The following is a 27,291-nucleotide window of genomic DNA, read 5'->3' as shown; positions in this document are numbered from 1 at the left end:
TATTTTATGTGTGGTTTACACTAGTCAGATAACCACTTTGTGCCTCATATTCTAGAAATTAGGGCTAAAACCTCTCCTAGAGCTGTTGCGAAAAAGAGCTTCGTAAACTGGAGCATATTGTATTAGTGTAATGAGTTTTGTCTATCAAAAGTTTTATGTCCTAATCCCATACTAATATTACTAATAGTAATATTGGTAAAAGAAGAAGAAAAGGTAGTAGCAGTAGTAATAGTAGTTTATCACTAACATTTATATGGGGCTTACCTATATGCAAGGAACTATTCTAAGAGTTTATGTTATTTAGTCCTTGTAATAACTCTGTAAAGTAGCACTAGTATTACTCACACAGACAAAGAAAGTGAAGAGTGCAGATGTTAAATAACGTCCCTAAGATCGCACGGCTAGTGAGTGGAGAAACCAGAATGCAAACCTAGTCAGTCTGGCTTTTGAGTCCATGCTTGTGAGAGTTACAGTGTAAGTTTGCCTCAGTTCATTAAGATAAATGGGCTAGAATTAAGTTGCCATCTGTGTTAATGAATTTTTAATAACAAGATTGCTTGAATTAGGGAATAACTCAATTTAATGAGTTGTTATGGTAATGGTAAATACTGTCAGACTAGACTAGTAAACCAACAGAATTCTACCTTAAAAAGAATATTTTGCCTAAATGAAAAATCTTAGTTGACAATTCTTTAAATCTAAAGAGAGTTTGATTTTTATTTTTTCAGGAACACAAAGAGGGGCAACTCACACCCATGCCCCGAGAGGTTTGTAGATCATTTGTGAAAATTGCAGCAGAAGTCCTTGGATCTCCTCCAGATTTGGAATTATTGTCAATTATCTTCAATTTCCTTTTAGCAGTTCACCCTCCTACTAATACTTACATTTGTCACAATCCCACGAACTTCTACTTTTCTTTGCACATAGGTAGGTATAATCATTTTTGTTAGATCATGTTTATTTCTACTTTTGTTTTATTCTTCCCACTTGATTCACATTTGTTTGATATTTGAATGGCCTCTGTGCTAGTCTAATTACATATTGGGGTTGGGATAGGGCAGAGAGTTATAGAATGAACTAGACATGGCGTCTGCCCTCAAGGAGTCTAAATGCCAAGTAGAGAAAGGGGACATAGACTCAAATAACTACAGTAAAAAATATCTATATATTTGGTAAGTATTGAAGAGACACAAAAGAAGAACTAATGAGATTTCAAAGGACAGAAGGTTTCATCTGACCACTGTGGAAAGAATATTTAATAGGTTACATGACATCTGATGTGGACATTGAAGATTTTTAGTAGAATTTGATAGGTAGATTGGAGAGTTACTGTTCCAGGTAAAGACAGTGACTTTAAAGGGAGGAAAAATGGAAAGAAAAAATAAGGACTAATGAGTTTTACCTATATATAGAGAATCTGTAAAGAAATAGTGACAAATAATGCCATAAATAGAGTTTAAGACCACCATTTACTTATTTTTACCCGAAAGTCATATCAAATAGGTCCTTGAATGTAAGACCAGAGAATTTGAACTTGTATTTTAGTTATTGGTCATTGAAAGGATCTTGTTTGTTTGTTTTAAGCAAAGGCTATGATATAAGTAAATTATTGCAGCAGGATTCAGAAATAAGGAACCAGGGCTTACTATAATAAGCCCAATTATAGTAGTCCATGAGAGACAAGATAACAGAATCTGGCCATAGTAATAGTAGAACTGGAAAGGAGGGATAAATTGAGAAGTAGGAAGTTTAGGATGGAATGACTCTGGGGGTGTTAAGGAAAAAGGAGAATGGCTTTGATTATATAATATATGTTGTATTTGAGGTTCCCTACAGTTATTTATCATATAATTTTCTAGTAGGCAATTGGGAATGAAGGTTACAGCATGAAGAAGGAAGGGTGGGTTATAAGGAGCGGTCCACATAGTAGTGAGGTGAAGCTCTGAGAACAGATGAGACCACTGAAGAAAAGTAGAGAGAGAGAACGAAAGAGAAAGCTAAGGAAAGAACTGCTGGTAATATTACTAGTTGGAGGGTAGGACAAGAACGAAGAATCAGTGAAAAAAGAAAGATGGAATAATCAGTTTTTTTAAGAACCAGGGAAATGTAATGTGGTAAGAAAGAAAGCAAGAATGTACCTATAAGAAAGCTGAGTCATAAATTTACATTGGAAAACTGGTTGTACAATAGCCATTTTAAGAGATGTAGTAAATGGGGCCGGGCACGGTGGCTCACGCCTGTAATCCCAGCACTTTGGGAAGCCGAGACAGGCAGATCACCTGAGGTCAGGAGTTCAAGACCAGCCTGACCAACGTGGCGAAACCCCATCTCTACTAAAAATACAAAAAAAATTAGCCTGGCTTGGTGGCACATGCCTGTAATCCCAGCTACTTGGGAGGCTGAGGCAGGAGAATGGCTTGAACCCAGGAGGCGGGGGTTGCAGTTAGCCAAGAGCGTGCCATTGCACTCCAGCCTGGGTGACAAGAGCAAACCTCTATCCCCTCCCCCCCAAAAAAAAGAAGAAGAAGAAAAAAGAAAAAAAAAACGTAAAAACATAGTAAATGAATAAAATGAGCAGTAGTAAAGGTCCAGATGAAATTAGATAGCATGACTTTATGGTAGTCTCAGCACATTATAAAGATTCTGGAAGTGCGTTAGTTACAAAGATGGGTAAAATATGGCCCCCTCTCTTAAGATGCTTATAGCTTAGTTAAGGGAAAGAGCATAAAGAAATGATTATATCATGCCACATGGAAAGCACAGTGATAAGGAAGTCAACATTTTTGTTTTCTGGTAGCATAGAGCATATGAAGACTGAGGGGGATTTCCCAGAGGAGGTGTTGCCTGCCCTGAATCTTAAAGGATGAGTGGGAATCAAAGAGAAGGGCCTTCCAGGCAAAGGAAACAGCTTGACAGGGAACTAGGAGAAAGTGGTGTTGCTGAAATGTAATTTATGAAACAAGACTGGGGAGGGGCCTAGGGACAAATAGTGGTAATTCTTGTGGACAAGAAGCTTGGATTTTATCCAGGGTGGTAAGGAGGCATAGAAAGCCACTGGAAGGTTTTAAGCAAGAGTTGACATTCAAGAGAGAGCGAATTCTGGTAGCTGTGAGGATTTGAGAGTAACGAGATGTTCATCAAGGATACCATTTAGCAATCTGATAGTAATCCAGTTGAGAGATGATAAAGCCTGCATTATAGCACTATAGTAGGGAAAAGAAGAATTCAAGAAACAAAAAATAAAGTCACGCTAGGCATGGTGGTTCATGCCTGTAATCCCAGCACTTTGAGAGGCCACGGTGGGAGGATCACTTGAGGCCAGGAGTTCAACTCCAGCCTGGCCAACATAGCGAAACCTCGTCTCTCCTTAAAAAAAAAAGAAAAAAAGAAAAAGAAAAAAGAAAAAGTTAGCTGGACGTAGTGGCGCATGCCTGTAATCCCAGCAACTCGGGAGGCTGAGACATGAGAATTGCTTGAACCAGGGAGGCGGAGGTTGCAGTGAGCAAAGATCATGCCACCACACTCCAGCCTGGACAACAGAGCAAGGCTGTCTCAAAAAAAGAGAAAAAGGCAGCAGAACTTGGTGACTGATTTGCCATGGATAAAGGAAAGGTAGTGGTCAAGGGTGGCTCAAGGTTCCCACATGGGAACTTCCCAAAGAACAAAACAGAAGGAGTAAATTTAGGGCAAAAAGATGATTCAGATTTAGATTTGTTGCATTTGTGATTCATTTAAGAAATGAAGCAGTCGAATTTATAAGTGTGAAGCTCAGAAATGATTAGTTTTTACAATTAGACACTGATGGGGATTTATAAAAATGAAAGACACAGTCCTTTCCTCAAGGAATGAACAGATGAACAGTCTCCCTTGAGAGATGATAATAACATATAAAAAGTGAACAGTTAAATGTTAAACCATAGAAATAACTGTCAGTACAGTTGGAATTAAGAAAATAGAAGTTAACGTGGCCAGAAATAATAAACAACAGCAAAATCTGTACTAAAAAATTGTGAGGAGTACGTATTCACATATCAAATGTGCCTTAGTATAAAGTATGCCAGATATTGTTCTCTTTAAACATCTTTTTGTCAAAATTTGAATTTAATGATCTGCTTTTAAAGTTGTTTTTTTGTTTTATCCTTTTTAAAAATGTTGCTCTCTCAAAAAAAATTTGGATTCTAGATGGCAAGATCTTTCAGGAGAAAGTACAGTCAATCATATACCTGAGGCATTCCAGCAGTGGAGGAAGGTCCCTTATGAGCCCTGGATTTATGGTAATAAGCCCATCTGGTTTTACTGCTTCACCGTATGAAGGTAAAAATAGCAATAATGGAAGTATAGCCTTCTCACTTTAGTTCTGAATATTCTTAGAGAATTAAATTGTACATATTTTAGAAGTATATATAGTATAACCTCATTCAATCTAACAAGAGACACCCAGCACAAGTCCTCAAGAGAACTGAGAAAATGGATAAGGCTCATGCTGTTTTGTTCTGGCATTCTCTGACCTCTCTTATCATAGTCATTTGTCTTTCATCAAGCTTCTGATTTATTTTACCATTTTCTTCAGAAGCTTTTTAAAAACTTTTATTCTCTTCTCTCTACCTAAAACCATGATTCTAGACAACTTCACTTGCCAGATAAATGGCCACCCAATACTCCAGCTTCACATTTTTTGACTCAGGGTACCCTTTCTCTACTTTGTCTTACCACTCTGCATGCATCTGTCTTGGACTTTATCATCATCAAGAATGCTGTCAAGCACCTGTGAAACTCCAGTATCCCACTCTGTTCTATCTATGTGATCTATTTTTCAATCACATGCATCACTCTGAAACATTTTCAAATACTGTATGTGGCTCCATTTTTTTTCCAGGTCGTTTGAACAGAATCTTTCTGTATCATTAGCCCTCCAGCCAACCAGAGAAACAGAATCCTTTGGGAGAGTTCTGACATGCTGAAAAAAGGCAAAGGGGATGCAGTCAGCCTCTGTAATTGAAGACCTCCCATCTTTGTTTTTTGTTTTTTGGGGTTTTTTTTTTGTTGTTTTTTGTTTTTTAAATCACACTCCAAAGTTCCCCTTGTCTCGCTTTCCCTGTCCAGCCTAGGTCACATTAGCCAATAACTTCAGCAGTTATTCAGTTGGAAACTATCTCAGTTTCCTTGTCCCTTTGGCCTGTTGGTATTCTTGACCGGAAAAATGCTAACCTGGCCTCAGTCTAACCGCTGTCATACTGCTGAAAGTTGTAGTAGAGTTTTAAATGCTGCCCTGTAATTTTTAGGTATGTTCAGAATCAATACCCTCTTCTATTTCCATAGTAAGTATATTCAAGTCTTTAAGCCTATGGTACTTTTCTGTCTTCCTAATTTACTCTTAACAGAGTCTCATCACTACTTTATAGAAAAAAAGAATAGGTGCAGGTTTTCTAGTTGCAAACTGACCATACATCTTTTCCTTACCTGACTACCATCCTTTTCCATACTGGGACATTGCTCTTGTTGTCAGTCCTAGTCTTGTCTTTAGCTTCAATCCTAATTCTTAAATAGTGCAGGTGAGATAGTAATAGAGGTAGATAGAACTAGGTATGTAGGTATTAGTCTCTAGTTTTGTTTTCCTCCCAAAGTGTTTCAGTTATTCTCTAGCACTTTTTATGTCCTTTTATAATAATATTTTAAGGTTATGTTTTTATTAGTTTTTCTTTTCTTTTTTTTAAAAAAAATTTTTTTTAAATAAATGAGATAGAGTTTTGTCTTTTTGCCCAGGCTGGTCTCGAACTCTTGGGCTCAAGTGATCCACCCACCTCGGCCTCCCAAAGTGCTGGGATTACAGGCTCGAGCCACTGAACCTGGCCTTTTTGAATTAGTGTTATTTGGAATTTTACAGGACATATTTGTTTTTTAAATCATCTGTGTCATTTTGAAACATTTTCAAATACAATCATACCCCCATTTTCCCCAGATCTTTTGAACAGAATCTTTTGGCAACTTTAGCTCTCTAGCCAAAATCCAGAAATAATTAGAAAAAAAGTCTGAGCTATGGAGCTATTTTATTGCCACAAAGTCTATGCTCTAAAGCAGTTCATTTAATGCCTGTTTACTCTGTATTCATGGTCTCAAATTTTAACCTGCAAAAGAATCACCTGGAGAGCTTGTTGACACTGATTCCTGGGCCCCTCCCTCATACATTCTGTATCAGTAGATCTAGGGTGGAGCCTGAGATTGTGAATTTCCAACAATCCTACAGGTGGTGTTGATGCCCATGCTACCGGTTCACGGACCACACCTTGAATGGGATGCACTTTTATCCCATGCATTACAATGAGAATAATTTTTCTGGTGTCTTCCTACGTAGAATATTAGAAGCAGTATATTAGAGAGCTGTGATAAGAAAAGAAACTATTACTTCTCACTAATAGCAGCAAGAAGTGACTGCAAAAATGGAGGAGAGAGAGAACTGTCTAGGGCTGTTCAGGCTAGTAACAACAAGTACTACCATTTTTTGAGCACCTGTCATGTGTTGAGCTCTATGCTAGGTACATCACAAATATAATCTCAATCTTTAAAGCAACCCTGCAAAGTAGATATTCTGAACCCTCATTTTACATTTGTAGAAACTGTAGTACAATTAAGTGATTTACCTTGGACCACCTCACTATCATTTGAATCCAATTATATCTAGTTGCAAAGCCCACACTCTTTCCACTACATCCTAGTAACTGCTAGCCTGAAGTAAATTGAGTTTCACTTAATTCACTTAATTTCAGCACAGTAGAACCATTAATCCTAATGACTGAATCATTCAGTCAATACTGTATTTTGTTAAGAAGACAGGAAAAGACATATGTTTTGGGAATATATTAATAAAAAGTGGTTAAAATAAAAATAGTTTTGGCATTTAAGAATTTTAAGCATTAAACCAGGTGTGGGGGCGCATGCCTGTAGTCCCAGCTGCTTGGAGGCTGAGGTGGGAGGCTATCTGGAGCCCAGGAGTTAGAGGCTGCAGTAAGCTGTGATTGTGCCACTGCACTTCAGTCAGGGTAAGAGAGCAAGACCCTGTCTCTTAAAAAAAGAAAAAGTAAAGGAATTTTAAGCATTCGTTACTTGTAAAATTAACCTATATGGATTTTAACAGTGCAGATAAATGGGCTTTTGCTGTGGTTGCAGTTTATAATGCAAAAGAGAGGTGGTCCCACTTAATAGATTTTTAAGTAGTATTTTTGTATCTACTCTTACTAGGAGAGAATTCCTCTAATATTATTCCGCAACAGATGGCCGCCCATATGCTGCGTTCTAGAAGCCTACCAGCATTCCCTACTTCTTCACTACTAATGCAATCACAAAAACTGACTGGAAGTTTGGGTTGTAGTATTGACAGGTTACAAAATATCGCAGATACTTATGTTGCCATCCACTCAGAGAAAAAAAATTCTTTGGGGAGTTCCGACACACTGAAAAAAGGCAAAGAGGATGCATTCATCAGTAGCTGTGAGTCTGCAAAAACTGTTTGTGAAATGGAAGCTGTTCTCTCAGCCCAAGTCTCTGTCAGTGATGTCCCAAAAGGAGTGCTGGGATTTCCAGTGGTCAAAGCAGATCATAAAGAGTTGGGAGCAGAACCCAGGTCAGAAGATGACAGTCCTGGGGATGAGTCCTGCCCACGCCGACCTGATTACCTAAAGGGGTTGGCCTCCTTCCAGCGAAGCCACAGCACTGTTGCAAGCCTTGGGCTAGCCTTTCCTTCACAGAATGGATCTGCAGCTGTTGGCCGTTGGCCAAGTCTTGTTGATAGAAACACTGATGACTGGGAAAACTTTGCCTATTCTCTTGGTTATGAGCCAAATTACATCCGAACAGCAAGTGCTCACAGGTACTTACGTGTTTTTGTGCACTCCTTCCACCTTTATTTTACTATTCTTTAAAGACTCTCTACCCATCTGGAAATGTCTTCATTATGCCACTTCTCATAATATAACAAACAGAAAAGTTTATTTCTTTATATATGTAATAATAACAAACAGAAAGATATGTTTTTCCTTATTTTAATGCTAGATAATATTGAATTCCATATTTAACCAAAATCTAAACCATAAGTAGCATTTAAAATATGTATATATTGTGGTTTAATTCCTTATAGTTATTAAGGAAAAATTCTTTAGGACAGAGAAACGATAGGATTTCTCTAAAGCTTTGACTCATGAGAATGATTCTCTCCACTTGGTCTTCATGTGAAGGTGGGAGTGGTTTCTAGATTGGGCCTGTCCTGGGTAACATCTCACTTTATTTGAGACAAGTGACTGCTCCAGAAGGGAAGAGGAATGGGTATCATAGGGTGGTCACTCCATTCCACTCAGGTAATTATAATGCAGGTCTTGGTGCCGAACATTGGCAGTTCTGCTGTGGATGAAGTCAGAAGAGAGCTAAAATGGCCTCAGAAAGAAAAGCTGGTGTTTCCCAGGACAGGCTCACATCAGACTGCACAGAGTCCTCCATGTCATGACAGACATTGCCTAGACGTTGTTATTTCTTCAGCCATTTTTCTTCTGCTACCCCAGTTTGTTCTGTCTCCAAACACTTAAGGTTCCTCTCTCACCTGGACACAGATGACCTTGCTCTGGTGATGAGATATCCCACTTATCTTTTCCTCTACTTCTGCTATTGCAGACCCATAACTTTATATGGAGCTCAGATGCAGCAGTGCTAGAGAGCATTCCTTTATGAAAAAAATCTCATTTCACCAGGAGCTTCCAGAAGTTTCACCTGGGCTAAACCCAGCAGCGTTTGTTAGGATATTTAGATAGAGGTTTTATCTTCACACTTGGTTCTTGAGAGGATATTCTGTAATGCTAGATTCTTCCCCTGTACCAATATTTGCCTCTCTGCTCTGTGACTAAACTGGGTTTTTCTGACATGCCTACACTCCTAATAAAGCTGTTTCTTCCTTGGTGGAAAAAACATTTCCAATAGCATCTCAAGTAGCAATGTCCAGTGAAACTCTCCAGTGATGGACATGTTGTATTCATGCTGCCTAATACAGTCAGCACTACCCATATGCCTGTTGAGCACTTGAAATGTGACTGATGCAACCGAGGGACTGAATTTTTAGTTTAACTTTAAATAAATAGCATAAGTAACAGTGACTACTGTATTAGACATCAGAGATGTAGAATCGAATAGTGTTAGTAGACTATATGCCCAAAAAAATCAGTGGTAAAAAGTGATGGTAAATTTGTTAATGACAGGTAAATTAGGAAACATTTCTTAAACATCATGAACATTTGTTTCACCTGTTAAAGAATGCTACTACTTGTCACAGTTCCTGAGGTAATCATCATGTACTTTTCTCATCATGTTAGTAAGACTTTTTTGGTCTCTGTTTTAGTGTAACTGAAGACTGTTTGGTACCTATATGCTGTGGACTATATGAACTCCTAAGTGGGGTTCTTCTTATCCTGCCTGATGTTATGCTTGAAGATGTGATGGACAAGCTTATTCAAGCAGATACACTTTTGGTCCTCATTAACCACCCGTCACCAGCTATACAACAAGGTGTCATTAAAGTAAGGGCAAATACTGGATATGTTATTTTAATTCAGAAAAATAAATAGTATGTAATTTAAAATTTTGAGTATATGCATTAAAGTAGACCTGAATCTTTCTTTTATATTTTAGAATAATGAACTAATATAGTTTGTTACTTACTACTCACATTGTTTTTTAATTTTTTTATTTTGAGCTTTAGGGATATAGGAGTTTTTGGTTACATGGTCATATTTTTGCATCATCCAGTTTTAAGTCCCTCTCCATATATTGGTTCATATCAGTATGATTTTTAAATCTACCAATAAATCCCCATATCTGAACACTTAGTAAATCTGTTTTGTAAAAATTACAAGGAACACATGGTTCATTGGAAATCTCTTCTTCAGTGTACTATCAAATTTTAGACATTTACTTTAGGTCTCAGATGACACGTTTTCAAAAGACCTTCCCTGATTATCTTATCAAAATCACTTCCGTCTAATATTATTTATTCTATCATAGCATCCTATTTATGTCTTGTAATTATCTTTTTAATCTGTGTACTTGTTTTTTAAATTTCTCACAAATATAAGCTTCATGAGGGTGGGCATCTTGTGTAATAGGTACTAAGTATATTATTGAGTGAGTAAATGCTTGATATGAATAGTTTCCGTTAGAAAACAACCCAATATTAAAATAATCTTGTAAAGATTCTCATTTTCTTTAGTTTGTTTGGATGTAGGTATTGTTTAATCACTTGCAATATAACCTAGTATTGAGCTCCCATTTCATGTGTAAGTCCCTGAGCTAGTTGCAATATAGTATATAGAGGGAAATAATATAAGCTCCTACATTCAAGAATTTCACAGTCTAGAAAGAAGAGTTTCATACTTAACTAAGTAAAATGTAAGGAATTCTGTGATGAGTGCTGCAGTGGCAGTATTAGTAAATACATAGTATTTACAAAGTATTACGCTGTAAACTTAGAAAGTTTTTTTAGTAGGGGAATAAATAGATGTGTGTCTGAGGGAAAGGAGTCTATTGCTACTGTGAGAGAGTCATTAAAGGCGAGAAAGAGGTGGAAGGATTAATTTGGTATTACACGTGTTGCATTTAAGATGTTAGAGAAGGGTAGAAATTTGGGCCCTTGCTCAGGATAAATAATCTGTCAAGAAGCCTAGAAGTAGAGCTCTAGGATATATAGATATAGATATAGATATAGATATAGATATAGATATAGATATAGATATAGATATAGATACAGATATAGATTTGCAGAGAGAGTATCGTTAATGGATTTTCCCCCCTCAGCATTAGGAACAAATATTCTGCTTATACTCAACTAAGGTTGCCAGTCTGCTAGGTGTCCATGTTCAACTAAAAATGCCAGTTTCCCCATGAGAGAATCATTAAGATCTCCAAGATAGAGTCATCATTAGCATTCTGCAGTAGCCAAAGACAAATTCATTTTTGCTTTGCTGTGGTGGTGGCATTTTTGTAAGCTTTCTATGTTCTTCTGTACATATGAACTTAATAATTTACAAATGCAGTTGTGTTACACTGATTTGTATACATTAATTTTAATGCATTATCTAAATTGACTTAAAGTTTTTCTTTAGCTATTAGATGCATATTTTGCTAGAGCATCTAAGGAACAAAAGGATAAATTTCTGAAGAATCGTGGATTTTCCTTGCTAGCCAACCAGTTGTATCTTCATCGAGGAACTCAAGAATTGTTAGAATGCTTCATTGAAATGTTCTTTGGTCGACATATTGGCCTTGATGAAGAGTAAGTGTGTTCTTTCCTCCACTATAATTGGGAATCTTGTCTTTTTTTTTTTCTCGGCCTGTTGCCCAGGCTGGAGTGCAGTGGTGCAATCTCAGCTCACTGCAACCTCCGCCTCACGGGTTCAAGCGATTTTCCTGCCTCAGCCTCCCAAGTAGCTGGGATTACGGCACACACCACCACGCCCAGCTAGTTGTTTGTATCTTTAGTAGAGGCAGGATTTCACTGTGTTGACCAGGCTGGTCTCAAACTCCTGACCTCATGATCTGCCTGCCTCAGCCTCCCAAAGTGCTGGGATTGCAGGCGTGAGCCATTATGCTCAGATTTTTTTTTTTTTTTTGAGACAATGTCTCACTTTGTCACCCAGGCTGGAGTGCAGAGAGACACAGTCGTGCCTCAGCTCATTGCAGCCTTGAACTCCTAGATTCAAAGGGATTCTCCTACCTCAGCCTCTCGAGTAGCTAGGATTACAGGCATGCACCACCACACTTGGCTAATTTTTTTTACTTTTAGTGGAGATGGGTCTTGCTGGGTTTCCCATGCTAGTCTCTAACTCCTGACCTCAAGCCATCCTCCTGCCTTGGCCTCCCAGAGTGCTGGGATTATAGGTGTGGACCACCACACCCTGCAAGATCTTTTGTCTTAAATGTAAAATTTAGTGAACTCACTCTTAACAAAATCTTTTAGTCACCTTTAGAAAAAAAATCTGCTAAAAGTAATTTTCCAGGTAAATCAATATATTTGGCATATGATATTCTTTCTAATATAACTTCATCCTTCGTAGTTCATTCACTAGTTAGAAATTAGAAACAAAAGCTGCATCAGATGAAAGTGATAGCTAAGATTTGGCATATGGTATTAACATGAGGAGATTAACCGAAAAGACAGGTGAGGCTGGACATGGTGGCTCTTGCCTATAATCCCAACACTTTGGGAGGCAGAGGTGGGTAGATCACCTGAGGTCAGGAGTTCAAGACCAGCCTGACCAACGTGATGAAATTCTGTCTGCACTAAAAATACAAAATTAGTCGGGCATGGTGGCACATTCATGTAATCCCATCTACTTGGCAGGCTGAGGCAGGAGAATCGCTTGAACCTGGGAGGCGGAGGTTACAGTGAGCCAAGGCTGCGCAATTGCACTTCAGCCTGGGCAACAAGAGTGAACCTCCGTCTCAAAAAAAAAAGAAAAAGAAAAAAAATGAAAGATAGCTCGTGTATTCTCAGTGACAGATTACATAAAGGATCCATATAGGAACTCATTACTCTCCTCAGAGCTTTCAGGTTATCTGGGAGAGGAGTAAATCCCTCATCTAGAATTCCTGGATATACTGATTATTGAGTTTTGACCCTAGTAGAATGCTGATGGATTAGCAAATAAGTGTAAAAATAAAAGAATATTTTTCTCCCAAACCAAAAGTTTGGCAGAAATTAAATTGTAATTTCTGCTTGTGATAGAATAGAGAGAAATGTGTGTCTCCTTATTGTGATAGACAAATTCAGACCTTAAAGAATTTGCTAAATTATTATGATAGTGTCAATGCTACTTTTCATTTATATACAACTTTTGACTTTCACGAAACAGTTCTACATTACCTTATTTGATTCTCACAATAGCCTTGAGAAGAAAAGAGGACATATATCACCACATATTTTTGACAGATAAGGAAAATGAGGCACAAAATACTTAGCTAATTTCATTCCATCCCAGAGGCAAGTTGTATTGGGATAAGAACTCAAGAATCATTCCCTTTTGCTAGACTTCTTTTTACTAGCTCACTGTCTCTCAAATACTATGTAAAATAATAATAATAATTTTCCTGTGCACTTGTAGCCCCAAAACAGTGTCTTTGGACATAAGGGACTAATGGATAAATTAAAATAAATCAGTTAAAACCATAAAATTGCATGCATATTTCACGTGAATGTTTGTGTATTTATCTTGGGATGGACTTCTAGCAACAGCTTTTACCCTATTATTGAAGGGACTTTATAATCTTAAAAACAGGTTAAGAATCCTTACTCCCTCAATTTTTTTTTTATGACTTCAAAATCAAGTTAACAAAATGACCCATAGTTGCTATCATATTTTCTTGTTTTGTGACTAATTGTTTCTAACATGCTCTTAACTGTATTATTTATTATAGATTTGATCTGGAAGATGTGAGAAATACGGGACTGTTTCAGAAGTGGTCTATCATTCCTATTCTGGGACTAATTGAGACCTCTCTGTATGACAACATACTCTTGCATAATGCTCTTTTACTTCTTCTCCAAATTTTAAATTCCTGTTCTAAGGTAGCAGATATGTTGCTGGATAATGGTCTACTCTATGTGTTATGTAATACAGTAGCAGCCCTGAATGGATTAGAAAAGAAGTAAGTTTAAAATTATTATTTAAAATTACATCTGATAAATACTTTAGAACAAGAAAACTTAAGTATTAGTGTACTTTAATACACGAGTTTACCTATGTAAGAAGCCTTCCTGTGTACCTCTGAACCTAAAATAAAAGTAAAAAAAAATAATAATAACAGAAAGAAAGAAAAAAAAAAGGAAGAAATTGTATTTACTGAATGTCCCTGTATGCTACTTTATTAACTGGCCCAGGTTAGTTTCCAACCCTTGCTTGATTTGGAAAACCCAGATGGAGAGAAGCATTATAGGCCTAATATCATACATTGAGGTAGATTATCAAGATTAAGATTGAAGACCAAAAGTAACGAATTCATATTTATTGGGTATTTATAAGTGATTAATATAAATGCAAATCTAATACCTCTTTTAGTCCTAAAAATAACTCTATACAAGTGAGATTCAGAGAGGTTAATTAATTTGGTCAAATTCACCTTGTCTGAAAAGCCTTTGCAGAATGTTCCTGTTCATACCCACACAATCTTCATCCTTAGTGTGGACTAGAAACCTGTCTGTGTGTTCTCATAGTATCTTGTATTAATCTCTAGTGTTACACTTACAACCCTTTACTATTTATAGTGATCTGTTTACTTGTCCAGTTCTCTGAAAAACTATGTATTTTTGACAGGTGTCAAAGTGTATCTTATTTCTATTTCTAGCATACACACTACATATTACTTGTTGTAGAATAAGTGTGAATAAATATCGAATGACTGCATGAATGAGTGCAAGCTGGTCGAACAGGAATTTAAATCTTTTAAATCAGTTAGCTGTGTCTTAAATTATTTGTTCTTTTTCTTATAAATGTTCTGTTTTCTTCTTTTGTTGTTATCTTTAGCATTCCTGTCAGTGAATATAAATTGCTTGCGTGTGATATACAGCAACTTTTCATAGCAGTTACAATTCATGCCTGCAGTTCCTCAGGCTCACAATATTTTAGGGTTATTGAAGACCTTATTGTAATGCTTGGATATCTTCAAAATAGCAAAAACAAGAGGACACAAAGTAAGATTTAATTTTTACAAATTTGGGGAGGGGGTTGTATAATAGACAAACCTGTTATTTCAGCATAATCTCTTTCTTCTTAAAAACTCTTTTACTAAAAGTTTAGCATTAATTTTGTGATAATATGTATCAGTTTTTAAAAAGAAGCCTAAAAAGGCTTGAAAAAGTGGCAAAAATAGAAAAAGTGATTCCACCGTGTAGTTAGTAGTTGGCAATACATAATTGAAAGATGTCACTGATTTTTCTTACCAAGTAGAATTTAAAAGCATATGTTGCATATTAATACCCTTTTGTTTTCTTTAATGGTAATTATTAAAGTGAATATGAAACAAAAGTATGATAATTGCTGGTTAAACTTTTGCCTTATATAGAAAAAACCCTCTTCTTTGAAACAATTTTTAAAATGAAATAAATTTGTGAGCTAATATTTTTCCATTGAAGGTTTTTTAGTGACCATTTGTAAATTTGCTTTAAAATTGCCTTTAACAAGAATTTAAAAATGTCTACGACTATCACGCCCATGCTGATCAAAATTTTAAAATTTATATCTAACAAAACATTATTGTCATGATACATAAAATCAGTTCAATTAAAAAATTAATAACCACATAGCTTGAAAACATTCTAGTATCTTCTGTTTTTAGATATGGCTGTTGCACTACAGCTTAGAGTTCTCCAGGCTGCTATGGAATTTATAAGGACCACCGCAAATCATGACTCTGAAAACCTCACAGATTCACTCCAGTCACCTTCTGCTCCCCATCATGCAATAGTTCAAAAGCGGAAAAGCATTGCTGGCGAGTATTGAAATCATATTTTAATAACCATAAATTGAGGCTAGCTTGACTTTCCTATGTTCTTATGCCATTCACATTTTTAAAATATTTCTTGTTTTACATAAAATTTAAGAAAGATTTTTTCCTGGAGGAAACTATTCTACTGCTTACTTTTAGTGCTTTTCTCATTCAGTTATTTCTTGAGCACCTGCCTACCATGTGCTGAGCATTGTGCTAAAATATTGGAGATACAATGATGAAAAAAAAACAGACACAGATTCTGCCCCTGCAGAGATTGTAAAATAGTAGGGAAATGTAGAGGGTAGGAATAGATATTATAACAGGGCAATCTACATCAGGAGTTAGGGAAGTCTCTGAGAAAGTGGGATTTCAATATAGATGTAAACGATGAGAAAGAAGTTAGCAAGGTGGAGAGTCAGAAAAAGAGTATTACAGGCAGAATGGATGGCTTTTGTGAATTCCAAGGCAGGGAAAAGCTGAGCTTGTTCAGAGAAATAAAGCCATTTAGCTAGAATGTGTCACTTGATAAGACTGGAACACCAGAAGAGGCTGTACAGTATGGTGTGGGCCAAAGTCATTTTTTAGTCATGCAGGCCTTGTTAAGGAGCTTAGATTTTATCCTAATGGGAAGTCATCAGAGATTTTAAGTAGGTGTCATACTATAAACAGCTTCCTGTTTTATAAAGATCACTGTGTCTTCTGTGTGGAAAGTGGGTTAGGGGAGAGGAAGCGAAGAGAGGTAGTGGGGAGTCCAGGTAGGAGGCTATTACATAGCGCAGATGATGGTGGCTTGCACATGGTTAAAATGCACATGATGTCAGGGCTTGGTATACATTAGTAGATGTCATCAAATAATAAACATTAATATTGTTAGGCTTCCTTATTTTTTCTACAAAATCTGCTGTGACCTTTATCTGAATACAACCCAGAAAGATAACATGAATACCACATACACAGGATATACACACATACGTATATATACACGTAGTAGATAAATATGCATATGCACGTGCACATACACACACCATCTCCAGACAGAGTATTTGGTAAATTGTTTGAAGTTTAATCAGTCTTACTGTCTCAAATTCACTTAAGTTCAAATCTTTCTTTCACCTGTGTTAAGCTACTTCTGTGTTCAATGCTATGCAAAAATTTTAAACCATGTGAAAAACTCACTTGTAAAGAAAAGCTACCAAGTACACATTGTTTTGCAGTAGTATGTTTAAATTATGCTAAATCAAACTTATATAAATAAAACTTCTACATCTATGTAACTAAACCTACTGCCCTTCTACATTCTTCCTTATTTAATATCTGAATGCACTCTCTTCTTGAGCTGCCCTGCCAGTTGTACATCTCTTTTGCCCTGAGTAGAAATAGTAGAAAAATTCTTTATCAGTTCTAGTATTAATGCTCAGCTTCCTGCATGCCAAAACATGATTGCTGGACACCTTTCCTTTGCAGGACTCCTTATATAGTCAGTGACTGCTTAGATGGAATTCGCCCTCTATTGATATCAGAAAGTATACCTTTGCTACCCCTGCTGTTTCTTTTGTATTGGTACTTCTCATTTTCGTATCTGTTCCTCCTCTGCTTCCATCCCTAGATCTCTGGTTTTAGTTAATTATCACCTTGTGCCTGGGCTAACGCAATAGTCCTCTTGCTATTTCCCATTTGGTCAATGATTTCTCTAGGAGTCTTTAATCTCTCTCTTTAGATACTAGCATTTTTGTCACCTTGAGCCTTAGAGCCCTACATAGCTTCAAGTTTGTTATCTTTTTTTTTTTTTTTTTTTTTAGTTTGAGTCATTTTAAAACAGATAATGAACTTTTAGTCTTTTCACTAGATGGCTCTCCTTTTTTCTGACTTCTGTAGCTTCTTATTATACTTGGCCTTGTCTTTTTCGCTCTAAGTAAACGTGATTGCTGTGAGCTGTAGGAGACTTACAGAATCCTACAAGTTTTTAGCTTAATAAAAGACCTTAAAAGTCATCCAGTCCAGCTTCTTCATCTTAAGACCCACTGCATCCTAGAACTAGGGACTGCTGGCACATGCACCCCTATACTCACCCCTTTGTGTCCTACACCACATCTACTCATTCCAGGTCTGTCATATCTCTTAGGAACCATCTCTCTCTCTCTGAAGTCTCTCTCAAGAATCCTCCCTGTTTTAAATACTGCCCTTATTTAAATTCTATCTTTGTGAATCTAGTTTGCAAAATACTACTTTATATGTGTTCGGTTGTTGCTTTTGTAATTGTTTCTAAGTTGTTTTTTTACACATATGCTTGGGGAAGATTGTGCTTTTTGTTTCTTCACTATTACTTAAAAGTATCATTGAAAGTATATTGGCTTTGTATGCTACAGGTACAAAAACTGCAGAATACTGAGGCTCTTCTGTTTCTGAGCAGTGTGGTTACAAAAACTAATTCAAGGCCATTTGTCCATGATACTAAAGTGACATAGAGGGATTTCTATTTCTGTCATGTCTATCAATTAAGTAATGAATTGTTCCTTCAAAGACTTAGGCTGTTTTCTTTACTGATAAATGTTTAGGTGTGGTGAGGGGGATTCCTAAATAGATTCATTTAGCATTTGTTGAAAACTACTGAGATGAGTGACACCTCCAACCCCACTGCCACCCTCTCCTCCTTCAGCAGAAGTTGTGGGAATTGCCAGCAGCTGCAGCTTCCACTGTGGCCACACACCAGACTCTGATAATAGACACATTTACTCAAACCTTGAACCCCAGGATATCCATGATTTGGGACCAAAGTTTCTTCAGCAGTACTCTCATTACATCTAGACCTTAAGTTCTTGCATTGCTAATGGAGTTAGACACTATGTTATTGTCAGATTAATCTTCTTACAACCTCACTCAGATTTACCATTCTTCTGCTCAGTAACTCTGAGTTCCTGCCACCGCAGTGAACAAAGCTCTGATTCCTTAGCCTCTATATCTGTTTTTGGTCTAGATATCTATATCTGTACATACCTTTATATGTAATTTTACCTAAATGGTATCATGCTCTACCTACTGTTTATAAATTGATTTCTATTTCTAGTCATTTACTATAGATTTTTTCCATGTTAAGAAACACAAATATTCTTTTATTTTTAATGATTGCAAAATAATCTATTATTTTGATGTGGATAATCTGTAACTTTTATAGATAAACAAAGGTTTTTTTGCTTGGTTTTTGCTAGTATAAATAAGGTAGCAATATACACTTTTAAATGTATTTTTTTACTTGTCTGCTTATTAATATGAAAACCTTTACACATCACTCTTAATGCATGAAGGTAGAAGTAGTCAGCATTAGGATATTATTTAGAATGCTAGACATATATTTAAATTGTCATACACTCACACACACACAGTTATATTAGTAATTCACATAAAAATGAACTTTATATTTCAACCAATAATAATATTAACCATTAAAAGTATTTTATTATTTGTGAGAATTAGACAGGCATTACGTTTTACATTCATTATTTTATTTTATCAACAAAACGACTCTTTCTTTATCCATTTATTCAACCATCAAACATCAAATATTTCTTGAGTACCAACCATGTACCAGTTACTATTTTACCTGTCTTCATGGAACTTGTACTGGGGGAAATGATGAATAAGCATATAAACAAATATACTTAATACAGTGCCAGATAGTGATAAATATCTACCTGTGAAGTAAGCTCTGTTTTCTTTCTAATCTACATCTTATGTATGAGAAAACTGAGGTTTAGAAAGAAATGTGCTTAAGGCCACACTAGCTCTGTGTGGCTTCACAGCAGGAGTGCTGAAATACCCTCCCACTTTTTCTAGTGTTAATACATAGTACTAAAAAAGACTTACTTAACATTTCCTTATTCAGTGTATTGTCATACCTCTGAATTACAATCATCAGCTGCACATACAGCATGAAAGCTGTCAGATGTCGACATTAGGAAGAATCTGCTTAAACTCAGTATATTGTTTGACAGTATAATTCTTGAATATATACAGGATATGAATTTTTGTATTTTTTTTTGCCTCAAAAGTGACTATCTACCAAAATATATTAACTGATTAAGAATACTAATTACCCAAAATAGCAAGCAATCTAAAATTGTATTAAAATATTTAAATATCTTACAGGATAAGTCATTAAAACCTGTTATAATTTAGTCATATGTAATTTTTATAGAGGTTATTTATAGAAATTGATATATGTTTTCATAATTTAAAACAAAGGTTCAATTCCAATGAAGGGTTCCATTATTCCTCATCTACCAAGACATCATTTTGGTTCCTATGGTCAACTTCCGATGCCCTTCTCCTTCAGTTCATTAAATCAAGACTCATCCCCCCAGTTTTCTCCTGGATGCTCTGCCTGTGTTGTACCTCCTGGAGCAGGTGCAGTAATGGCGCAGGAATGCCACTCCTCTATGTTCAGTCTGAGGAAACCTTTCTCAGGACATGCCTTTGTAGCATTGAATTCCAAATGATGCATGTGTTCTAAATCATTTTAATAACAAATCACTGGAATTATATTCACCTTTCTGATCTCTTCACTTTAATTGACTGATTTCTACTTTGTCACTATATACAATTTTTAAAACTACTTTATGAAATTCAACAACAGTAATTATCCAGAAATAGTAATATTCTTACTAAAAAATGATGTGCATTAAAACTTGATTTTGGAATGCAAAGAAGTGAAACAGTATTTGAAACTATTTTATCAAAATCTTCTAAACTAGTTAAGCCCATGTAATACTTTTTAACTTGAACTTTGCCAAATGACATCTGTTTTACTAAGCTATGTCACTAGCTTCAACATTGTTATTTAGGACTTTGAAACCAAAAGTACTGTTGCACTTCTTGAAAGAGGGAGAAACATCATTTTCTCTTAATCACTCTCTCCTTTGTATAAATTGACTTTGTAGTAAATAAGGTTGTTTTCAAGGTCTGGTAATCAAAAAGTTTCAGCAAAAATAGTTTCCTTGATCCTTATTAACACTGGCATTTGATGTTTTAATTTATATACTTTTGAAGGTCCTCGAAAATTTCCCCTTGCTCAAACTGAATCGCTTCTGATGAAAATGCGTTCAGTGGCAAATGATGAGCTTCATGTGATGATGCAACGGAGAATGAGCCAGGAGAACCCTAGCCAGGCGACTGAAACGGAACTTGCACAGAGACTACAGAGGCTCACCGTTTTAGCAGTCAACAGGGTTATTTATCAAGGTAAGACTATAGGATTAGTTTGTTTTTCCTCAGCTTTTAAAATGAAGGAGAAGTAATCTAAGAGGAAACTGGTTAGTTTTCAGATTTTTAAGCAACATTATTTTTCAGTCCTTAACATCCATATTATTAAGAGTTTCTTATTTGGAACTGATAAGTCTTAAATAAAAGTCCACTTTCAATGTGTTCATTGCTAGCCCAGATTGACCAATTTAAAACCATGTGGCACTTCCAGTATGATCTTTTGAGATCGTTGTAGATGCACATGCAGTTAAGAAATAATACAGAGAGAGACCCTGTATACCCTTTACCCAGTTTCCCTCAATGAATCTTGCAGAACTGCCATTCTGACAGATGTTTAGTGATATCTCATTGTGGTTTTAATTTGCATTTCCATATTGGCTAATGAATATATATGTACATACTTAAACTGTAATACTGAGAGCAGCCACTAAAAAAAGCTGTTCAAAGAAATACACTCCAAAACACTCTAAATAATGTTCTCACCACACACCCAAAAAAATGGTAACTATGTGAGGTGATAGATATGTTAGCTAGCTTCATTATGGTGATTATTTGACAATGTATTCATGTATCAAAACATCTTAATTATATACAATTTCTGTTTGTCAATTATATTACAATAAAGCTGAAAATTGTTTTTAAAAAAACACTATAGATAAGTCAAAATGGAATTCTAAAAAAATGTTCAGGTAACCCCAGGAAGACAGGAAAAACAAAACAGTAATTGTTAATCACTAGAAAAACATGATAAACTCAAGTTTTTTTTTCTTTTTTTAGCTTTTTTTACTTTTCTTTCTCTCTCTTCTGTTTTTCTTTTTTCTTGAGATGGGTTCTCACTGTTATTGAGGCTAGATTGCAGTGGTATGATCTCAGCTCACTGCAACCTCTACCTCCTGGGCTCAAGCAATCCTCCCATCTCAGCCTCCTAAGTAGCTGGGACTTCAGGTGTGTACCCCATGCCCGGCTAATTTTTGCATTTTTTTGTAGAGATGGGGTTCCACCATGTTGCCCAGGCTGATCTCAAACTCCTTGACTGAGGTGATCTGTCTGCCTTCACCTCCCACGGTGCTGGGATTGCAGGCGTGAGCCATTGTCCCCAGCCTTTTTTTTTTTTTTTTAACTTTTCTAATGTACATGCTGTGCAACAGACTCCCAGACTAAACTCTGAAATTGAACCATGATTATTACATATACAGCACGTAAATGGATAGCACATGCAGACAAACAGCTCTGTAGATCCACTCATGTAAATATGACATGGTCTTTATGTTCGATTTATATAATGATCTCATGGTTTGAATCATTTTGCAGTTTAACTTACCTTCATTAGCCAATAAATATTTAATTTGGAATTGTATGACATGCATTTTGAAATTTCTGTTATTTTACATGAATTCACTTTCTACAGTGTATCTACTACATCTGATACACCTGATAAACATTTAATTGTGATAACTGAATTAGTAATTAAATACAATATTTTTACCAGTATTATTACTATTTATAATGGCTAGATAGCAGTGATATGACTAACCTTGTATTCTTTTTTTCAATTCAAAGAGTTTAATGCAGACATTATTGACATTTTGAGAACTCCAGAAAATGTAACTCAAAGCAAGACCTCAGTTTTCCAGACTGAAATTTCTGAGGAAAATATTCATCATGAACAGTCTTCTGTTTTCAATCCATTTCAGAAAGAAATTTTTACATATCTGGTAGAAGGATTCAAAGTATCTATTGTAAGTAAATTAATGACATGTGAAATGTTCATTCACACAAAGGAAATAGAGGTTTTATGTTGACTGTATTATACGTTTTCAAAATCATATTTCTTTGTGCTCTTTCAGAGAGCTTTTTAAAACTCGGACAACTTGAATTTTTAATTAGAGAATAATATATATTGCTAATTCACCCTTTCCAAAATGACTCCACTCACACAGCATTGCTTTTTAAGCCTGTAACCCTAGAAGCTATTTTCTAGTGTTGTAGTTTAGTAAGATCAGCATCAGAAAAGAGTAGATTGTCGTCATTGATGACTACTATGAGAGTTTACATTAATTGTTTGTTTTTAAAGGACTGTATTTATAGCTCCTTACTCTCAGTTTTCTGAATTATTATGAATTTTAGATCTTGGCCTAAGTGTATCTAACACCTTTAAAATTACATAGAGAATACTGGTAAGTGTCACGGTTCATTTATCATCATCTCACTTGGTTTTCTATTGGTCACTTACAGTTGACACAATGGAACAAGTCGGTCAGTTTACTACATAGATAGCAAAAGCCAACCTAATTCTAGCAGAACTCATAAATCATGACATGCCAGTCTCTAAATCTAAACTAGATTTTGGTGTTTTAGCTCTGAACAGCAAAACCAAGTGTAGATTCGCTCACAGGGTCCTTAGGACTAGACGTAATTAGAGAAAAGCTGTTTCTAAAACTCAGAATGAATTCTGAATATACTGCTTCCAGTTTTAAACCATGTACAGGTGATTTGATCAGCGTTTGGCTAGGCTTAGTGGGACCATTGTTAAAACAATTGGTTAATTGTTAGGGAATCCTCTGTGGTAAACCCGTAGAGTAGTTTCCCCTTATCTTCAGGGGGTACATTCCAGGACCCCTGGTGAATTCCTGAAACCACAGATGGTGCTGAAACCTATATATACTATGTTTTTTCACATGCATACGTACCTATGATAAAGTCTAATTTATGAATTAGGCACAGTAAGAGATTAACAATAATAATAGAACAGTTATAACAATATACTTCAATAAAAGTTATATAAATGTAGTCTCTTTTTACAATGAGTAAATATCTTATTGTACAGTACTTAACTATTTTCAGACCATGGTTGACTGTGGAAAGCAAAACCACAGGTAAGGGGGTACTGCTATATGCAGTGCTTAATTTGTGACTATTATACTCAATAATGTAGCACAATTCAGGTCTTTATTATGAATCCTTTCTCTTTTTTATTGCAAAATCAGTGTAGGCTTATTTATCATTGTGCTTTGATAGTTTTTTTTTAATTTATAATTTTTGAGCCTGTGGTAATTTTTGCATGGTTTAGGACTTTAGCTTCTTTATCCATCTCTTCTTTTAAACTGTGGTAAGGTATACGTAACATAAAAGTTACCATTTTAACCATTTTTAAGGATGCAATTCAGTGGCACTAAGTATATTCATATTATTGTGCAGCCATTGCCACCATCCATCTCTAGGAACTTTTTTTTTTTTTTCTGAGATGGAGTCTCAGTCTGCATCCCCAGCTGGAGTTCACTGGCCCAATCTCGGCTCACTGCAACCTCCACCTCCCAGGTTCAAGCGATTCTCCTATCTCAACCTCCCAAGTAGCTGGGATTACAGGCACCCGCCACCACACCCAGCTAATTTTTGTATTTTTAGTAGAGACAGGGTTTCACCATGTTGTCCAGGCTGGTCTCGAATTCCTGACCTCAGGTGATCCACCTGCCTCGGCCTCCCAGAGTGCTGGGATTACAGGTGTGAGCCACCGCACCTGGCGGGAACTTTTTAATTATCCCAAATGAAACTCCGTACCCAATAAATAATAACTTTTACCACCCCTTCCCCCATTACCCAGTAATCACTATTCTACTTTCTGTCTCTGTGAGTTTGACTGTTCTAGATATCTCATATAAATAGAAGCAGATAATATTTGTCCTTTTGTATATGGCTTATTTTATTTAGCATTCTGTCCTCAAGGGTCATCCATGTTGTAGCATGTGTCAGAATTTCCTTCCTTTTTAAGGATGAATAATATTCCGTTGTATGTATATACCACATTTTGTTTATCTGTTCATCCACTGATGGACGTTCAGACTGTTTCCACCTTTTGGCTATTTTGAGTGATGCTGCTATGAACATTGTATGCCCATCTCTTTTAAACTCCTGTGTGTATGGATATGTATATGTCTTTCTAATTTTGACTATGAAAACCAATCTGGAATAAAACATGTTCTATAATCTTCTTTTGGGCTGTGTTGAGGCTAGCATGGTATTGCTTAAGCAGTCTGATCCTAATTCATTCCTATCTTGATTGATTTTAGAGTTCAAGTAAAGCCAGTGGTTCCAAGCAGCAATGGACTAAAATTCTGTGGTCTTGTAAGGAGACCTTCCGAATGCAGCTTGGGAGACTACTAGTGCATATTTTGTCACCAGCCCACACTGCACAAGAAAGAAAGCAAATTTTTGAAATACTTCATGAACCAAATCATCAGGAAATACTACGAGACTGTCTCAGCCCATCCCTACAAGTAAGTATCTCAGCTTTGATAAGATAAGTACAACTTTTGGTGAAATATAAAGTATGAATAAAACAAGAACTGAAATTAAATTGAATTTTCATGCCTAATTTATAAATATAATTTTCTTACCAAGCAAATTTAACCTAAGGCCTTTCCTTAGGTGCTTTTACACAGGCTCAATTTAACCTCTGTGTTTATTTCCTGATCTTTTTTCTAGTGCCTAAATTAAGAAGTTCTGTTTCAGAGTTTCAGATACTTTGTAATGTGTTAACATATCTTGAAGTGTTTTCTTTAAGGATTGTTTGGAGGCTTTTTAAAAGGCATTATATTACCTGTGAAACATCTGTATTGAATAGCTCAAACAACAATGCATATAACATATCTCAAAAATATATGTGGTCAGTTAAAATAGAAAAAAATTACTAATCATTTGGAATAATCAAACCCAAAATACCTAAAAGAATTTCAGAGTGTATAAAGTTTATCACTTCAAGAGTGGTAGTTGGAAAGTTTAAAAGGTACATTAAACCATATTGGAGGGCTGTTTAACAGTTTCTTATAAAATTAAACATATTATATATATATGTTTATATTATATATAAATATTATATATTATATATATATATAAAATATATATATATATATTGTTTTTTTTTTGAGACAGTCTCGCTCTGTCACCCAGGCTGCAGTGGCCAGATCTCAGCTCACTGCAAGCTCGGCCTCCCGGGTTTACGCCATTCTCCTGCCTCAGCCTCCCGAGTAGCTGGGACTACAGGTGCCCACCACCTCGCCCAGCTAGTTTTTTGTATTTTTTAGTATAGACGGGGTTTCACCGAGTTAGCCAGGATGGTCTCGATCTCCTGACCTCGTGGTCCGCCCATCTCGGCCTCCCAAAGTGCTGGGATTGCAGGCTTGAGCCATCATGCCTGGCCTAAACATATATTTAACTCGTGACCATGTTACTCCATTTTTAGATATTTACCTAAAAGAGAAATTAAAGCATATGTTCATTGAAAGACTTGTTTAAGAATATCCATGGCAGCCTTTTTTCATAATGACCAAAAACTAGAAATACTCAAATGCTCACCAACAGAAGAATGTACAAACAGATTGTGATTTCTTTATACCTGTAGAGAGAAATCTATATAGACTATTCTACGGCACTGTATAGACTATTATACAGCTCTAAAAAGGAACACACTACTGATACACCTACCATTATGGATGAATCTCAGAAACATTGAGCAGGGAAAGGGACAGCCAAACACAAAGGAGTACAATCTGTGATTCTGTTCATCTGAAAGAACAAGCAAAACCAAGATATGAAGATAGAATTCAGGACAGTAGTTGTCTCTGTGGAAGGGGGATGGTGAGAAAGGGAATTGACTGGAAAGAGGTTTAAGGGAACTTTCTGGGGTGATAAAAACAAGATCTTATTTTGAGTAGTGGTTAAATGGATGTATGCAATTGTCAAAACTCATAGAAACAATATATGTATGCTTTATTATATGTAAGTTATACTTCAATAGAGATGAGAGAGGGTATATTAAAAAGGATAGGTATCCCCTTTAATACATGGAAAACTCATATCATATTAGGAGTCAAAACTATTGGAAGGGATTCTTTTAGGTGATTTTTCCAGTATTAACACACTTTCAAGTACACTGAGGGCACTGTCTTCCTTTTCCCAAGACAGAAACATATTTAGCCTGTATTTTCCTTCTGTGGAGAATTTGAAATGGTGTTTTTTTCTTTCCTTTATACTCAGCAAAGTTGCTATCTATCAAAATTCAACTGCCGTGTTAACAGTCCACTTTTTCTCATACCATCTTCCCTTCCCCACTGCTTCATGTCCGGCATGTCTTCCCACTACTTCATGTCTGTCAATCATTATTGAATTTCAGCTTGAAATTTTTAACCGTTGTTGTCGTTGACTTTTTCTTCTCTCTGTCAATCCATTTCATCACCAAGGCCAGTTGTTTATTCACCCACGAAGACTGAGGATATTGTCTTTAACCTAATAGTTTTAGCAACCACTGATGATAATTGCCAAGATCCACTTTTTCATTAAAGAGTTACAGAATAGTGATATCTCTAAGCCTCTCATTCCATCAACATCTATAAGCTCTGACTTTTCTATAGGGAAGAACCTTCCCTTGTCAACTATTTGGCTGCCTTTTTTTTTTCCTTTTTTTTTCACTGTACGAGATTTATTGTGGGTTTTAGTTAGTATGACACTTGGATAGTTGGTTGC

General features: G+C 36.0%; 1 protein-coding gene across 1 annotated transcript in view; it reads left to right on the top strand.

The window, feature by feature from the left end:
• Positions 1-27,291, top strand: part of LYST (lysosomal trafficking regulator) — a 221,106-nt gene that overhangs the window by 121,299 nt on the left and 72,516 nt on the right. The window contains exons 21-31 of the mRNA XM_011935733.1: positions 729-927; positions 4,183-4,314; positions 7,237-7,864; positions 9,377-9,554; positions 11,136-11,305; positions 13,447-13,677; positions 14,553-14,719; positions 15,364-15,516; positions 20,560-20,751; positions 22,333-22,511; positions 24,840-25,046. Coding sequence (XP_011791123.1) covers positions 729-927; positions 4,183-4,314; positions 7,237-7,864; positions 9,377-9,554; positions 11,136-11,305; positions 13,447-13,677; positions 14,553-14,719; positions 15,364-15,516; positions 20,560-20,751; positions 22,333-22,511; positions 24,840-25,046 — 2,436 coding nt within the window. The remainder of the gene's footprint in view (positions 1-728; positions 928-4,182; positions 4,315-7,236; positions 7,865-9,376; positions 9,555-11,135; positions 11,306-13,446; positions 13,678-14,552; positions 14,720-15,363; positions 15,517-20,559; positions 20,752-22,332; positions 22,512-24,839; positions 25,047-27,291) is intronic.

Source organism: Colobus angolensis, unplaced genomic scaffold (genome assembly GCF_000951035.1).
Source record: "Colobus angolensis palliatus isolate OR3802 unplaced genomic scaffold, Cang.pa_1.0 Scaffold148, whole genome shotgun sequence".
NCBI lineage: Eukaryota > Metazoa > Chordata > Mammalia > Primates > Cercopithecidae > Colobus > Colobus angolensis.
Note: the sequence above shows the minus strand (reverse complement) of the source record. Positions and strands in the feature narration are given on the sequence as shown.